General features: G+C 31.3%; 1 protein-coding gene across 8 annotated transcripts in view; it reads left to right on the plus strand.

Moving 5' to 3' along the window:
- The window catches only part of LOC125055878 (protein sickie), a 162,077-nt gene that overhangs the window by 75,817 nt on the left and 68,339 nt on the right, over window positions 1-17,921 (plus strand). For 7 of the 8 annotated variants that reach the window (XM_047658534.1, XM_047658535.1, XM_047658536.1 and 4 more), the window contains exon 3: window positions 4,251-4,564. In XM_047658534.1, the coding sequence (XP_047514490.1) occupies window positions 4,251-4,564 (314 nt within the window). Of the gene's footprint in view, window positions 1-4,250; window positions 4,565-15,009; window positions 15,070-17,921 lie in introns of those variants that run through there. The other variant, XM_047658542.1, reaches the window with a different exon arrangement.

Here is a 17,921-nt window from a genome sequence, read left to right on the forward strand (position 1 = left end):
AATTAAATAAACTATTGCATATTTTATTAATACATATATCCGCTGGCGTTAAAAGTTTTATAAAGAGAAGTAATAAACCCTGAAACTTGAAAGCTAAGTGGTCACGGCGGTCCAGTAGATGTAGGTCGAGGCACACTATTTAAAATTCAACAAACATATTTAGGGAATCGTTTTGAATAAAAATCGATGATGACATTTTATTATAAAGCAAACTTCAACATCAACAAAGAAATCTTTTAGTCTAATAACAAACATTATGTTATTCTATAATGGACGACAAATATATTATATACTTTTTAATAATATATTTTAGTTATTATGTTTTAAGGTTAGTTATTGTTTTTTTGTTATAGTAAGTTATAAGGATGTCATTCATTTAAAAAAAACATTTTAATTTTGTTTGGTAAATGTCATCAAGAAAGGGATTAATTAACAAAATAGATTTTCTCGGGTATAGTAAAGTAATTAGCTATGTATATAATAAAAGCATAAAACAGTATATACATAGTATTTCATTGACATTAAACGTGCTTTATCTGGTACTTAACGAGTAATTTCTTGTTAATGGGCTTGTAATTTATCGTGGGCCCAAGTAACTGAATTTCCACTTTAGAAGCATCGTCTTGAAATACTTAGAATTTGTATACCATGTGAGTCTTAGGAAATTCAAAAAGTACAGTTAATAGTAATTCATTTTGAACACCTCCACATTCATCACATTCATCACACCACAAAACCCTAAATAAAAATAAGAGACTATGGGAAAACGTAAAAATTAGAATTTAACAAAAGTGATACAGGTAGTGTGAAATATTCGGCATAAACTTGGTCTTGCCACTGATAAACACGAGTTAGGATAATGATTCTTTTCTTACTTCTAAATAAGCGGTAAAAAGGCTAGCAGTCTTATTAAGTAGCAGCTAGGTGAGGGGTACCGGGTTCGAGGGCAAGTTTTAATTTAATTTAAATTTGTTCTCGGCCTTTGGAGGGTTGTGTGGTACCGGGCGAATGCTTAAACCGTACATGGAGGGCACGGCCGAATTTCTAAGGCAAGCAGTGAGTAAGCTACCTAAGAAAGGAGACTGACAGGGATTTGAGTGTAGACCCAACCCCACAGTCCCCGCGTCAAGATCGACTTCCTTGATGCGGGCCTGCGTAAGCGCATTTTCACCTCTTTAAAAAAAAACCTTTTTATTTTAATACTAATCTACCCGGAGTACTAGAAAATTCGGGAGGTAAATTATACTCTGGATTACAACGTAGATTTCATACCTCGAAGATATTTGAAAATCGGTGGGGTACATATCATACGAGTGTACCTGTAATTCATATGGATAATTGTATCTTGTTTTGTTGTTGTTTTAATAATAATTGGCGGTAACACATTTTTATCGTACCATAAAGTTTTTATTACTCCGTAGTACCTTACCGAAGGTTCTCGCGATCAAGATCTCGCGTGCTACGTGCTTCCACTCCGACACACTAGATTTAAATTTACAACAATTGGTCGAATTTGATACTTTATTTATTTGTAGTTTAAAATATTATAAAGTGTGGGAAAGTTCGAACCGAACGTTCGTACGAACCTACCTCAAGTATCAAACTATTGGAGTTTGTAATAAAATAAAAACAAAAAACTTAAGTTAAGCTGAAAAATAGCACTATTGGTTTGTAGTACAGAACAAGTACATAATATTTTTAGTAGATAAGTACCTACTGACTGTTCCAGATATTGTTGATTTTATCTCAAAAATCTTCAACTGACTTCGTAATTTCTTTAGCATAAGTGAGAGAATTAATAAGTGATTTTCTGTGTGTGACTAATATATAGATGTGTTATTATAGGAAAAGGTTTTCGTGTAAACAAAATATGTTTATTGCACAAATATTGCACAATGTTGATACATGGAAAAATATCGTGGTGTCAATAAAATAAACATTAAAGAAGTTGGCACTTAACAATTACTCTTAAATGTTCATTGGCAATGAAAATCATAACAAGTAATAAAATTAACCGATTCGTCCTTGCCCAAATTCGCAGACTTGCATACACGTAATTTACACGAATGCTTGCCCATTTTAATCTCAGGTATCAAATTACAATAAATATTGCAGTTTTTCTTTTGAAAATAACATTTATGCTTACGTATCAAGAATTGTACAAAAACAAAATACAACTATATGACTGCACCGTTGGTACCGATACTGATATCAAGTATCCGTATGGATCAAAATGATTCTGAGATATCGTTTTCATACTTTTCTATTAAATTTGTTACTTCACCATTACCATTCGGCTTAGTAATCTCACTGTTCTAAAAATTGTTTTGACCTGTTTATAAATCACAGTAAATGAGAATAACAATCAAAGGATATCACAATGCCTTGCACTGGTGACCTATGAGATGTAGACAATCCTTTTAAGGGCCGACGCCAGCTGTTGCTCTTACGAAAGAGCCGATGCGCACTGTTGTTAATATTAAACCCATTATCATATACTGGAATTGTTGTTATTCACACCGCTCGTTGGATTTACCACTACTATGAGCTTGACTAAGTAAAATAAACCAAATAACCCTTACCTTAAATGTGTCGGTGACACCTTTGGTTTTCCACTGTATGAGCCAACGCTGTACATTTCTGAGCAGACGGGCATTTACTTGTATTTTAGGCGCTGGGAATATGTGAATCCTTGGAGTTACTTAATAATATAGTTATCTGCATATTAACTACAATTTTATTCCTTTATTAACAGTTAAATCGTTTATAGGTGAGAGGTTAACACCCCTCAACCCGAGGACCATAGTGTCCTAATTTTATAAAAACGAAGGTATCCTAATGCACTGCTTTGTTTATTATTATTATATAAAGATATTTGGAAATTAGGATATTCTGGTCCCCCTTTTTATCTATCAGCAACTTCGTATCTATTTTTGGTACTGAACTAAATAACTTTTCATTACATTTACTTTTCATGGTCTATCCATATTAATATAAAAATCCACAAATTGGATTACAGTACACCTTTTAAAACTTTAAGAAAGGCGCCAAAATTTTGCACATTGCCACGCTTATAGACCGTAAACAAAATCGTTTGCCGCGTTATTTTTTTTTTTTTTTTTTTGGAGTTTATGGCCTGGTGTTTGCCGCGTTAATGCGAGCGCGGCCACAGATTATGTTAAACTTCAAACTTACCATAGAGACATAAAATAACGACTTGAAAATTAAAAATATCAAATCTCACATAAATTTTGTATTGTACCGAAATGAAAACAATAATAATTTTAGAAACGTCATACATTTGGTCATAGTAGTTAAATATTAGACAGAAAATAAAAAAAAATCTAGTTTTAAATTCGTGATTAGAATAAGGAGTCCTGACAGTAGATAAAAATATTTAAGCTAGCAACATTAGAAATATTTTTCTTTGTTTGCTCTATAGTCATCTTTAGTTAATGAAATTATAATTATTAGTTTTTTTAAACAAATAATCATAATAAGCCTTAGGTTTAGAAAAGTTGGTAAATTAATATCAATATATTAATCGGTGTATTAAATAGGTCTCAATTATCTTATTATTTATCTTCAGTTTTTTACTAAAATTAAAGTGATTGATGTTGGTTGCTGATTATTGTAGTGTATTTTGTGAACAGGAACTCTCAGTATTTCAACAAACAATTATTGTTTGCAAAAAGTGTCAATTGTTTCAGTATGAAAATATTTGCGCGCGCGCACAATGGCACGCACGTAAAATGTTAATTTGTTTGATATTCGCATTGCGTTTCTTGCACACCGACCGTTTTTGGAGCCGAATTACTTTCCATTTAAGTACGATGCGATTTTCATTGTCCCTCCAAAATCAGTTTTTGTATCAGATAAGAGCTATGTGCATTACATTTTAAACGAGTTCAATCGAATTGATATACATTTTAAATATGCACTACTTGTTATAAACATAGCGTAATATTAGTTTTAATTATTGAAAAGGTCAGATTAAACTTTAGCCAACTAAACTTTACTCGAAATATGTATGATAACGATTACGCAAAATTAATTATTACTTATTTACATCAGGTATGCAAAAGCATCAAAATATAATCTAATATATAAAAATTAAAATAATATATATTCTTCTTTAGCGAATTTGCCTTTCAAGAATGTGATTATTTCTTGATTCGTTCTAAATAATGTAACCTTTAAACGTAGTGTAATTATAATTCATGCAATAAAGTTATATTTCTTCTTTTCAGTTGGAGAACGTGCAGTGCTGTTTGGACTTCCTCCATGCCCAAAAAGTACAAGGATTAGAACAAGTTACCGCTGTAGATATAAGGGATGCTAAGCTAAAGGCAGTCTTAGCACTATTTTTCGCACTAAGCAGACATAAGCAAGCTTCAAAGCAAAGAATAGCGCCACCTAGCGGCCATGTACCGAACTCTCCTAAGAACTCCACTGAAGATGTTGCAATAAGTTCCGTCCAGCGCATAACAGGTGGCAGCAGTGGGGATGATATCTTGACTGTTTGCGGAAATAACATCGATATGACAACATTAACAGCAAATCGGTAAGTGATGTAAAAGATTATTTTATTGATTATTTTTAACCTTTGGTCTAATAAATAATATTATATTATAATATTCGTTAATATCGCTAGCTTGCTAAAGCGCCATCTAGTATGATATTTTAAAGCTGTTTCATGGCGAGTTGGTATACGTACACTTAAATTCGTTATTCATAGATTTTCGTAGATGTCGCTTATGAAAAAATACTTCAATTATATTTTACGATTAAGCTACAATACTGTAATTGTTTTGTACGAATATTTCACAATATACTTTTAATAATTACTTATTAACTGAAAAACGTTTAATATAAAATAAAGTATATACCCACTTTATTTAATTTGATTAGTATGGTGGTTGTTTCTCATTTTCTTTTTCAACAATGAGAGACAATTTCAGTCTCAACTCTTCCATTATAATAAGTTTAATATAAATCATGTACGCAATACAAATACTAAGTACGTTACCAGACCGAGCTAACACTTATATTATAAAGTCTCAGTACATCTTATGTCAGCCCTCTTGACTCCGGTCAACACCAGCGACAATGTAAGGATGTCACACTAGTCTCACGAGATTAACAAGCTATTGTTTGTCTTCTTCAGCAGCGTAAGGGCCCGTAGGTTCATATGTTAAGTTTTTTCTTAGAAAAGATTAAATTTTATTGAAGCGGCTAGAATATTTAATTTTTTCACGACCTTATCAAACAATGAACGTTAGGTATATTAAAATGCAAACAAAAATAATGTTTATATTTATTGGTATGTTAATACAAACACAATTACAAATTTCACCTGTTTTATAAAATACAGTGTTTACGATTGAAATCTCGTTTTCTTAGCAATATCAGAAATAACGATTCTCAATATCTTGTCTACGAATAATTGGCAATTAATTCATTAGTAATATTCAATACATTTCACGTCTTAATGGTAGATACCTAACTCGTATATTTATATAATTTCGTTAATTAAATTATAACTCGACGCGTTATTATATAATAATAATATGATGTTTGCACTTAAGAGGAATAGCTTATATGTATATTATAGCTTCGTGCCTGCGAAATAGTATGATGACAAAAAATATTATTTATGTCCTTAGATAATATTTTGTCAAAATCTAACCGGAAAGTAATAGAAAGAATAAATCGTATAGACTTGAAAATATGTAGTTTTACAATGGGCCAGGTTTCCATAAAGGGTAATGCTTTGATCGAATCACGATTGCCGTACATGTCAACTTGATACATTCCACTGCATTAAATTAAATATCATTACCGATCATTGGTTTTTCACACACTATATTGAGTAGCTATATTATTTCATGGGTGGAAGTATTTGACATAATATGATTGTAGTCACTTGAAATGTTCTATCGAAGTACCAGAAGTCATAAGTGAAAGAACAGTACTCTCTTACATTTCTATTAATAAAATTATGCTTACAAATCAATACTAAAGGAAGATTTAATAACAACATTATAGAATTTCAAATGTTCGGCTATCGCGCAAACAAAGTGAGTGTTGATCTAAATGAGAATTGAAAATATTATTTACTAAAAATTAATTATTATATTAATTTTGATATAATACTAATTACTTATGAAAATATTTCATACGACAATATGTTACGATTGAGTGATTTTTATTGCTATTTTGTGCCTTGCTGACACGCGAATGAAATTGATCGAGATTCGAGTAAAGCTTTATTTTTATTTATGGCTATAGAGTATAAAACCGTTGATTTGAAGCAATAAATGCTTGCAATTTTATTCAAGTTTTATATTCGAAAGCCAAGAGCTAACGGTATTTTTTTGGGTCGAGATCATCCCTCATTTTGTAACGTGTTTCCTGTCGATAAGCGGAGATAAGTTTCGTGTTACTAAGGGCGACGTTTAGCCAATTAGGATCTTTTAAACAGCTGATGTGTTAAGTTTTTTAAATACTAATCATATACAAGTGCTCAGAATGATCTAATTTTATGTAGCTCGCTTGCTATAAATATAGTTTACTTAAATCTCTTTAATGAATTTATGGGAAAGAGTTTTTTGATACAGTTTCTTAATGTTATTTATTTTTTATTTATTTATATGTTAAGAAGAGACAGACTACAAGTAATATAAATTACTTTCGGAAAATAAACATACTACTTTTTTATTTAGTTTGGGATCACCACGGTAATCCGACTTCTCACCACGATACAATATTAAGCTTTTGTAGCTATAAATCCACTTTCTTCAGCACGTATTTTGTAAAAACTACGTTTGGATAACGTACTACTTTTATATTTGATTAAAACTCTTTCATTAATTGGAATTTTAGCTTTATTGTTAGTTTTAAATAATTCGGTTGTGAATTGAGTTCCGTCAACAGGCGGCTCTTGTCACGAACAGTGTTTATATTTCAACAGAAGTGGCATGAGACTAGGGCCACAATGTGTCCATCAACAAACAATGAAGATTTGCTTTGTGTGAAGTTGTTATTAGAACCAAATATTAGCACAACTGTCTAGTTGACTAATGTATGTTTTGTGTATTTATAGCAAGCTATAAACAATAAAAGAGAGTGCTTCACTATCATTTTCTAATTATTTTATCGTCGCTGTAGATTGATAACCTCGTATGTCTAGAGAACCAAACATTACAGAAAACGAAAAAAAAATTCGTCAATGTTCGTTAAAATATTATTGTGTTTTTGTCCATAGTTTTGGATGGTAAAAGGACTTATTTATTAATAACATAAACAAGTCCTTACTTCATAATAACACCAGTTAAATGACATAAGAGTCTAAGAATAAAAAATAAATGGTTTTTTGACATACGAGGTTATCATTCTACAGCGACGTTATGATGAAAATAAGTTACTCTACGGAGTTACTGTACTGTGCATGTACGTAACAAGTAATTGATTGCGACTTTGGATGCTAGTCAAATGTAGGTTGTAGGTATTCTTAAACTGGTGGATTTCTAAATCTTCCTTTATTTTATTCATCCTTTGTTTTATTTTACACAGTTCCGACATATGCAATGTTTAATTAGATTAGTGTTATCTATGAAGATGCACAAATTACTAGTAAATTCCTTCAAAATTCTAAGTAGGTACTTCAAAATCTTTTATTATTAATCTAACAGCTATTACTTATTGCCTTGTCCATAGGGCATGACAGCTCTATGAGGACTCTCAGCGGTGTATGAAAATTAGAAATTAGTAAAGGAAAATACTTCTCGTATTGTATCAAATACATCAGGATTTTAAATAATATTTTCTTCTGCAATACTTAAGATATTTTTCTACGCAATTTGCCATTATACTAAAGACTAGGCTAACCGCTGCAGCTGCTTCGAGAAAATTAGAAACATGAAATGAAATTTGCAATGCAAATGGTATTTTTCATTACTTTCCACGCCTTCTAAACAAAAGTTGTTTGTATAAATTTATTTATACAAATCAGCACTTTGTTTACATTGTTCCATGTGAAAAGATAAATTTAACGATTCACAGCAATAATTTAATTTATATTTATTTATAATATTTTCTAACGGTTTATATTTTTGTCCTTAATGCTCCGCTCCCAGGTAGAAAAAAAACTTTAGAGGTGTCAAGGGACACCCGGATGGAACGAAATTCCTTTCGATTAATTTATATGTTAATTGGTATCATAACAGTATGATAGATTTTCTCGACACCAATCTTACGACGAAAAAAAAAAGCCAACATCACGAGGTGTTCCCAGGCGGTCACCCATCCAAGTACTGACCTCGCCCGACGTTGCTTAACTTCGGTGATCGGACGAGAACCGGTGTATTACAATAGCAAATAGCAAAAAAGTGTCGTGACAACTTTTCGTAAGAATTTTTTTCGTCTAGCCCCCTTTCACAACGCGAGATAAGGAACTTCGTTCCAAAAATTAAAGATGGAAGGTAATGGAATCTAACAAAAATGTCAACTTAAATTAAAGCCGTGTAGCAATGTAAGTGTTTGAGTTAAAATACAAAATTTTTGTAAAACATAAGCTTAGCTTGGCCATGCTATAAGTTATATATATGTAAAAAAATGACCGTAGGTGTAAACTTAGGTAGCAAAGGTCAAGTATTTGTAATAATTTGTAACAATGTACGTGAAGAATTTTTCTATTACTTGTAGGGTAAGTTTAACGATCGTCTGGTCACGGGTATGCCCTTCTTGATAATTTCTCTTATTAAACTGCACTCTTTATGTCCTCGTAAATTAAGCGTTATGAGTTCAATGCTTTATCACCCCTGCTGGCAATCGATGGGATTTTGAATTTGGAACACGTATCACGCAGGTTTAGGATATTCAGTACAACCTGTTTTAAAGATCATAATACTTAATTTAATCGATATTCAACCTTTTACTCAAAAATTTTATCACAGTTAAGAATATATTATTTTTCAAACGTTTTGATAATATCATATTTTGTTTAGTATTAAATGTAAACAAACATTTTTTGACCTTAAAGTAATATTTATGGCTTCATTTAATTATGAGATAATATCTATATATATAAAAGAAAGTCGTGTTTGTTACAACACTTATAACTCGAGAACGGCTGGACCGATTGCCATGGTTTTTGATTTGTTGGATTTGTTTCCGTCCCGAATAGCAGAATAAGCAATAAAATATCGGATAAGTTGTCGAATAACAATAAAGTAATTAATTAATTTTACGAATGCAAAAACCATATGGTGCCATCTGTTGATCAAACTACGCATCATTTTACGTCGAATTCGTGTCAGTTCAAGAAATTCCGATCTTGAGGTGAATGAGGAGATGCATAACCATGCTTTGATCCTGATCAAAAGATGTTGGATATCAGAAAGTGCTTAACATGCATCTTAACATGTATCGCCATATTGACGCTAGAGAGAAGATGCCTAATGTGTAAAACTGCCATTCTTCTTTCGCAATGGCAAGCAATAAAACATTTCTGTATTTGCAAAAAAGTTGTATTAATGTAATACTTAACATTAATGAAATCCTAAAATAAGTTAAATTAAAGTAACAACGATATTTTTTTTTTAATTTCTTTATTTTACAAAAAAAATATAATACAATAATAATAAGTTACATTTGAAAACCGCTGTGGTTTGTATTAATGTAACCATAGCAGTCTTGTTTAGTAGCGCGACAAATGCATATAAAAGTAGTTTTTTAATTTGCTGTTTATGTTGGTTGGCGTTAGGCAATCTATTATGTGATTTGGTAGACCATTTATTAGCCGTGGTAGCAAATACCTCAACGTTCTCTCGCCATATACGTTGTTTGCTCTCGATGTACAGAGCCGAACTTGCGTTACCGCTCGGGTCTGTACTTCATGCTCTACTCGTTTTTTTAAGTCATCTCGAAAAAAGTGCTCGACTAGAAGACATTTATTAACTTTTTCTGATACGGGCAATATTTTACAGTGTTTGAAAACTCCTTTTTCTTCATTTTTATATGAGTCGAGCACATTTCTCGAGACAACGTGTTTGAGGATTCGCATTTGGAATTTATAAGGTTGTAGGGCGGAACGAAGTTAGCCAGGTCAGCTAGTAAATAATAAAGTTATTGGAATACTTATAGGTGATATCTGTATACCAAAAAGCTATTGGAACATAGTAAGTACTATAGTGATCATAGAAGTCGTAGCTATCATCTAATAATATATTTTTGTATACTTGTATAGAACTAATTAGGTATTTATAGTGCGCCTATTATATCATAGATATTTTAGAATTCCTTATATAGATTTTGTAGTGATCCTATCTCCCAAATTGTTACATATAAGTTTTACATACATATAATAGAACACATTTTGCACTAACGGATTCGATTTATCATTCACATTACAAAGTCAAAGTCAAAGTCAAATCGTTTATTTCAATTAGACCATCTAAAATGGCACTTTTGAACGTCAAAAAAAAATAAAATATAAAGATGATTCTAGTTGCCCCTTCCAAAAGGTAGTTTCGTGTGGAGAAGAATGGGCAAGAAACTCCACACTTACTCTTTTAAAATAGGTTTACAATATTTTGTTACATTTGTTAAATAATTATATGTGAAGACAATGTACTCTTAGAATAAACTACTATACTAAAAAAGTTAGTATACATGTTCCTCACATATTTACAAATATCGAAACCGTAGAATATTAACATTCAAGAGTTACACGCATTACAGCACATTTGTGACAGCTTAAGTACAGCGCTCTATAGCTTCTAAACCGAACTTATATTTTAGAAATAACGATTTAATTTTAGATATTCCGAGAATAGTTTAATCGGTTTTAACAAACGGGGAATCGGTCGAACTTCACCGCAATGAACGTTTCCGCATTATACAAAGTTAGATTTTTAGATTTTAGTTTTGCAACCTTATTAACAACAAATAAATTAAACGAACTTTAAACAATTGGCGTTTTTGATATCAGCTAACAACTAGGTTTCACTGGGTTGAAAAACGTTTGATTTACATAATTATTATTTTCATATATGTAATTAGCGAGATAATGGTTATACAAATCTTATGTCACGATGTCTTTTCCTTATAATGGGGAAGGACATTTTTGTGTATGTTTCAATATTTTTTCTTATTAGAAAAAGGCTTACTATAAAGTTAACGATTATCTAGTTGATAGAAGGGCCTGGGACTAGTGCTAGACGGGCTACTTCTAATTAATTTGCGATATTTGTTTTAAAATAAGTATTGTTTTGCTATTTTAAAAGAGTACCGAGAGTTTTTTACGCCGGCTTTTTCTCTCGGCCTACACCCTCTGTCTTCTTTGCCGATGAGTAGGGATGCCTACAAATTCAAATTTAATGACGTGGAATAAGTGATACATGTATCTTATGTTCCATAATAAACATATTTTATTTATTTTATTTAGAACCTCATAGTCAGCAATTTTTGGGTCTAAGACATTCTGTTTTTTATCACACAAGTAAGTATTAATTGCGCACATAGTACGAAAGTTTATTAAGTACATTGCCCTGTCCTAGCTCCTTTAAGGCCGATTTACATTATCTTAGTGTTTAGGAGAGTGCTTTAGGATAGTACTTTAGTTGAAACATGGAAACGCTACTTGCTTTAGTCAACGCTACGCTAAAGAACTTGCCTTTCAAGTTGTACTAAAGCACTCTCCTAAACACTAAGATAATGTAAATCGGCCTTTAGAGTAGTCTGTGTCACTTATAATAATTGAAAATAAAACTTCTGATTTACGTTTAAAGCTATATTATCCCTAAAGCAGTTATTTAGTGCAAAATCCTACTTTTATGTTTCTTAGGATTTGCACTGGTGATTTATTAGTACAGCTGTCGACATACAGATGGTACCGGCATGAAAAAATCCTTAAGAACATTTCAAAAATTTACATCGTCGCAAACTCGCGGTTTCATTATGCCTAGATCTGCATTATCTGCAGTGCAGCTACTTGGAATTACATTTTCCAAGCGCTAGCGTTCATTTGTTTACTATCTCTGGCGCGTTATTATTCTCTTTGAATTCGTCGCGTTCTCAAAATCTTCATGTAAATCTAGTTGTAATTAATTTTACAGCAATAAAATAAGAGCAGTGTTGGCGTAATGACTTGAGCTTGCCTCTCTGATTCCTGAGGTCGTAGGTTGGATCCCCGGCTATGCACCAACGGAATTTTCATTATAAAGTGGAAATTTAACGTACTTTTAAGGAAATTATACTGAGGAAACGACATCGACCTCTGTGACAGGCACATAAGGCTGATCACCTACTTACCTATATATATACCTAACAGACGAAACAGATACTGAATCAATAAAAATTAAAACAATTAGATCATCCTAATGCGAATTTATTGATTAAGAAATTTTGAGGTACTTTAAAGGGACCACGTATGTCATTCGGTGACATTCAAACTACGCAAATTATCTCATAACAAAACCGTGTACAAACAGTAAGAATATACAGTAGGCAAATAATTGTAATTACTTCGGAAGAAATCTGGGAATCACCATTCCTATTAAGAAAAAAAATTAGTAAACATGTCCAGTCTAAGCGCAATGATATGGGAAATTTACCAATATATATAGTACTTAATTAGCATCTATTTAGATAATTTAGAATGCCCTTTGTCAGCTTAGAAGCTGATTAATTATTAATTTGTTAATAAAGGTCTATATAATAATATCACATTAACATATTGTGATGGCGACTTATATTTCAGCATAGTAAAATGTTTAATTGGTGTTTTTAATTTTACGCTCCTTTTGAATCTAATTAAACCTTATTGAAGTATACTTTAATACGACTAATATTCAATTTCAATTAATGTAAAAGACTCGGAGTTCAAAGTAAATTCTGGCATATCTATTTCAAAAGTAGGTAATAATTATTGTGAACATCAGTTATTTATTTATTACCACATCATATATCTATTCTAAATATATATTAAAAATGTAATAATTACGGTGAATATAATTTTTACTAAGTATGATTAAAATGCACTTCCAAATAGAGAATTGTATAATTAATAATAAAATAATATTGTATAATTGTAGTTACATTTCTATGTAACTACAATTTTTAGTTTTTACTTAATTTTTTCATAAATAATATTATTGTTAATAATCGAATATAGCTAATTATTACAAATATTTTTTTATAAACCTATTTCAAAATACTCATTCGCCTAATGTGGATAAGTACCTGCTTAACAACGTTTTGTTTTAAATCGATCAGCTCACTACGGGGTATATCAGTTATGTTATATTTTAGGTGAAATAATATATAATGTAACTGATATATTCATATATATATATATATACATATATACATATATACAAAGTAATAGGCGTCGAATCATAAACCAATAGAATTTTTCCGTTGACTATCGAACAAAGTTATCATAATCATACATGATTTATACTAATTTAATAAAGCACACAGACGAATATACATTTTTAACTCGAAATCTACCATTATTGCTCTAGGAATTACATACATCCAAAAAATAATTAAAATTAATCATAATAATAGCTGCGATTAACAGTTAACTACGAATTCATGCTCCTAGTCCATAGCTGCCCAAAATGGGGCGCAGCGCGTGCTCCACAAAACAATTTATTGTTATGCAATACATAACCATTCATAATATTTCCATAAATACCATTATAGCCTTATTTAGCCATATTTTTACTGAATTTAATAACTAGCTAAATAAGTTAAATACGCAGCCAAAATAGCCGCGATTTAAATATAAATCTACATGTCATAAATTCATGAAAAAAAAATAACTAGGTATACGCATTACTCGCTAAACATATACCTATGCAAAATAAATGCTACCTTTATAAAGGTAAGTTACGGAAGTTTGTTTACGTCCTGTAAATTCAAGCGTAGGATGTAGGGAGGACTGATTTAAATAGATAAGCCGCGAACCCTTCCAGAGGTAGTGCATAATGTCATCCCGCTAATGCAAGGGCTCTTCGACACAGATGGCACCCGCGTTTTTCTACAGGGTGTGAATTACATTGCAAATGACAGATAATATTTCATTGAAAATATATTACCGATACATAAATGTGGATATTTTAATCTTTAAAACTGTATTCGATTTTTAAATTTTAGATATCTTTTAAACGTTTTTGCTATTATTAGGTGCGACTCTTATTGGATTTTTATTGACAGGATACCTATTCTTAGTTTAATATCTTTAATCAGACACTACTTTAAGTTAAGAAAGTAAATTTGATTCCGTTTATTATTACGTTGGCAAATAATAATGATTTTTAAGTATTTTTAAAAATACTTATATGTAACATTTTTGAATTTAAGGTATATTTTTAGTATTAGATGCGAGTGCAATATTATTTTTATTATTAGTTCTATTGTTTATTTTATATGGAAGAGCTTGGAACCAAGGTCACAGATAATTCTTTACTTAAAAGGGTTCCCAAATCTTACACATTATAATGCATTGTTTTCAAATGAATAAACACATTTTTGTTTGTTTTGTTTATACCTCTATCTGTAGTTAAATTTCTCTACAAGACAGAACTCTCAGAAAGTAAATTTTTGATTCTGTTCATTATTAAATTATGATTTATTATGTATACGTACATATATCTCAGCTTAAATTGACGCGCCTGAATTATACGTTTAATATATTACTTGTATAAATGACATCTTATATTAAAAGAAAAATCTGTTTTAATTCATGTCATATGAGAGGTATTAGATGATTGTATACTACGCTGATATAAGTAATTTTTTTGACTTATTTCAGCGTAGTCGATGTTGCGAACTAATCACCTCCGTAAACTTCAAGATTAAGCTGATACAAACCAAGTCAATCTAAATCGAGCGTGTTTTGTTTTTTGTTTTCACACCCTGTGCCCATTGCATCCCGCGATCGTGTTAGGGCGAAGGCCCCTTTCGGCTTGCATCTCGGCTGTAGTGTGGACGCAATGATCGCGCGCGCACGCGACGCGCGTCCTACGCGAGTTTCGTGAGATTTTGTGACTATTTGTGGTGATGTGAATACGAAATGTGTATTTGACGGCTATTTTAATGCACGTGCTGTTTTGTTTATATTAGTGTGATTCACATAACTCGTACTTGACGTTAACTTTGAGTTAAATTAAGTCTTATTAGTGTTTATCAAGATCTGAGTTTAAATTTGGTTCATCAATTTTTATTTTGTCATTTTGGTTATGAGTACCCTCATAAGTATAGAAATGTTAATATATTGTTAAGTTTATTAATGGTTAGAATAGGAAAGTATAGTAAAGCGAAGAAAGCTATTTTTGGAGAAATCTTAAAAAAAACTTTAAATTTAAAACTTAGGTAAAGTTACTGCAAGTAGGTGTACAATGTAATTATTTGATTGACAAACACAAGAAGAGAAGAATTAAACTCACTTTGTATAATCGAAATGTCATCTAAGTTCATTTTACTATCTAAAACTAATCTAAATCTTATCGCGTAAAGATGTATAATATCGCAGTCTATCAAAAGGCTAAAGGTAAAATAGCTTTAGGTCGTCGTACGCAGAAAAAGTGATTGTTTTCTCTAGAACTTAAGGGTTAGAATGTAGAAGCACTAGGCTATTTAGTATTCAACAATGTGTCGAACGTAGGTGTACTGTGTAATAGATATAGAATGGTAGTTCTACAGTTTCGCTTTACTTATTGGTTCGCGAAGGCTGGAGAATGGACCCGCTTATCTGGTCCTGTCTTACGCCTACATAAATTGGCACTGGCTACAAACTTGCTCTACGATCTATCTATTATGGGTATAAAAGGAATTTTAATTCTGAAATAAACACAAGTTCTCACTTTCCAGCTTTATAAACTTTAAATTTAATTAGTGGCACCGTGTTCCTTATAGTTGTCTTCGCTTTTAGGTAAATACGAAAAACCGATGTAAAAACTAATTAATCGACCAATAAAGGCTATTTTAATGGCAGGAGGTTTAAGTAGTAGTAATACAACAATAATTCTATTCAATTTAAACGTTAAAGTGTTAAACTCAAGTTCAAATTGAAAAGAAGATAATTAAAAGTAATTAATGCTAGGTAATCAATTGCATTCAAACATATGGCTAGAATCGCAGGATTGCGAAGTTATATACCATCTCTATTTTCCTCACTAATTGACGGTTACAGGCTAATTATATTTCCACAAGAGTAAATGCTTTGTGTTTCTTCTTTGATTATGAATTATGATACAACTAGCGAATTAAGATTAACATACAAATTTAATGAATTGAATTAAGATACAAACTAAATTTTATTTTTTAAGAAAACATCTAATTGGATCACGTAGATGACGTGTTAGAAGAGGAGGTAGAAGGTAGAAAGTTCCTAGTTAGATCTACAAATGTATAAATGTGAAAAGTACTCAAATTAATCTATACAAAAAAATACATAAACAAATTTGGCAATTTTTTCACAAATACCTAACAATGCGTTATTGAATATATTTCATCTGCTAATTGCAATTTTATAATATACATTGATAGGAAAAATAGTCTAATCAAAAATATTTGCCTTGAAGAAGTTCGTTCGTTCGAACCAGTTTCTTGGTACGTGGGTGCAATGCAGTTCTGAATATCTTGGAGATAAATATACGTACTCGTTTAGGTTTGTTTGTTCGCAAACTTTATCGTTATTTCACGAAGCGGTGTGCTTAACTGGTGTTTGCACTATTAATTCTGAAAAAATGTTCTGAGCGTTCATCGAAAAGCGGGTTTCTCGTAAGTTTTTAAATGATGCCAATGTTGGCTAAGATTATGGAGTATCTTATTTTCTTCTTTTCCCTGAATCGGTATAAAAAGATACAGAAATAGAAATTAAATCTAGATGGTTTTTTACAAGTTTTAATTTAATTAACAAGTTACTTAGTTATGTAGCAAATAGTGTTTTTAAATTATTGTATCTCGTTTAATTGCTTTCAACTTTAGCTTAAAATCTCTTGTTTTGCCTAAAAGTATTAATTTATTTAATAAGTTACCTAGTTACCACGCAAGTAAAGTTATTCAAGATTTTGTACCCTGTTTAATTGCTTACAACTTTAGCCCAAAATCGTAAAACTTCAATGGTTAGTTCCAATCGTCACGCGAAGCCACTTAATTTTAAAGCTATTGCGGTTGTTTATGTCTTTTTCTTGTTTTTTAAAACACAAGTTTAATGTCATTGTACTAAAGATCATTTACGGTCTGTTTGAGACATAAAAATAATTTAGCGTGTCTGGTATTGTTTGGAGAGTGAATACATTTGGGGCTGTACCCTAAGATTCGCCCCCACTATCGAACAATAGTTCACACGAAATAATCGATAATATTTTGTTACGTATGTGTTATGCTCGATTTATTTAAACAATGATCGTTTATTTATAAAGTGTTCACGTACCAATTTTGATATCTGTAGTTAGTTTATGCCGTAGCTACTGTAACTTTTAAATTAATTTGGCATTTAGTTGAGTAAAAAGACATGCCGTCTTTAAGCTATGCTTAAAGTAAACAACTTGAATATCATGATTGTTGGACGATGATTAATTGTTCGTGGAATTATTTGATAAAATGGACTCTCCATTTTATCTTTGGCGGCATTTTTCCCGTCTTAAATTTCGTAATATGTACCTTTAGAAACACTTCGACGGATTCATTTCTGGTCATTGCAAATCATATGCAGTCTTGGCCTAGTGGCTTCAGCGTGCGACTCTCATCCCTGAGGTCGTAGGTTCGATTCCCGGCTGTGCATCAATGGACTTTCTTTCTATATGCGCATTTAACATTTTCTCGAACGGTGAAGTAAAACATCGTGAGGAAACCGACATGTCTTGGACCCAAAAAGTCGACGGCGTGTGTGAGGCACTGGAGGC

This window comes from Pieris napi, chromosome 14 (assembly GCF_905475465.1).
Source record: "Pieris napi chromosome 14, ilPieNapi1.2, whole genome shotgun sequence".
NCBI classification, from domain to species: domain Eukaryota; kingdom Metazoa; phylum Arthropoda; class Insecta; order Lepidoptera; family Pieridae; genus Pieris; species Pieris napi.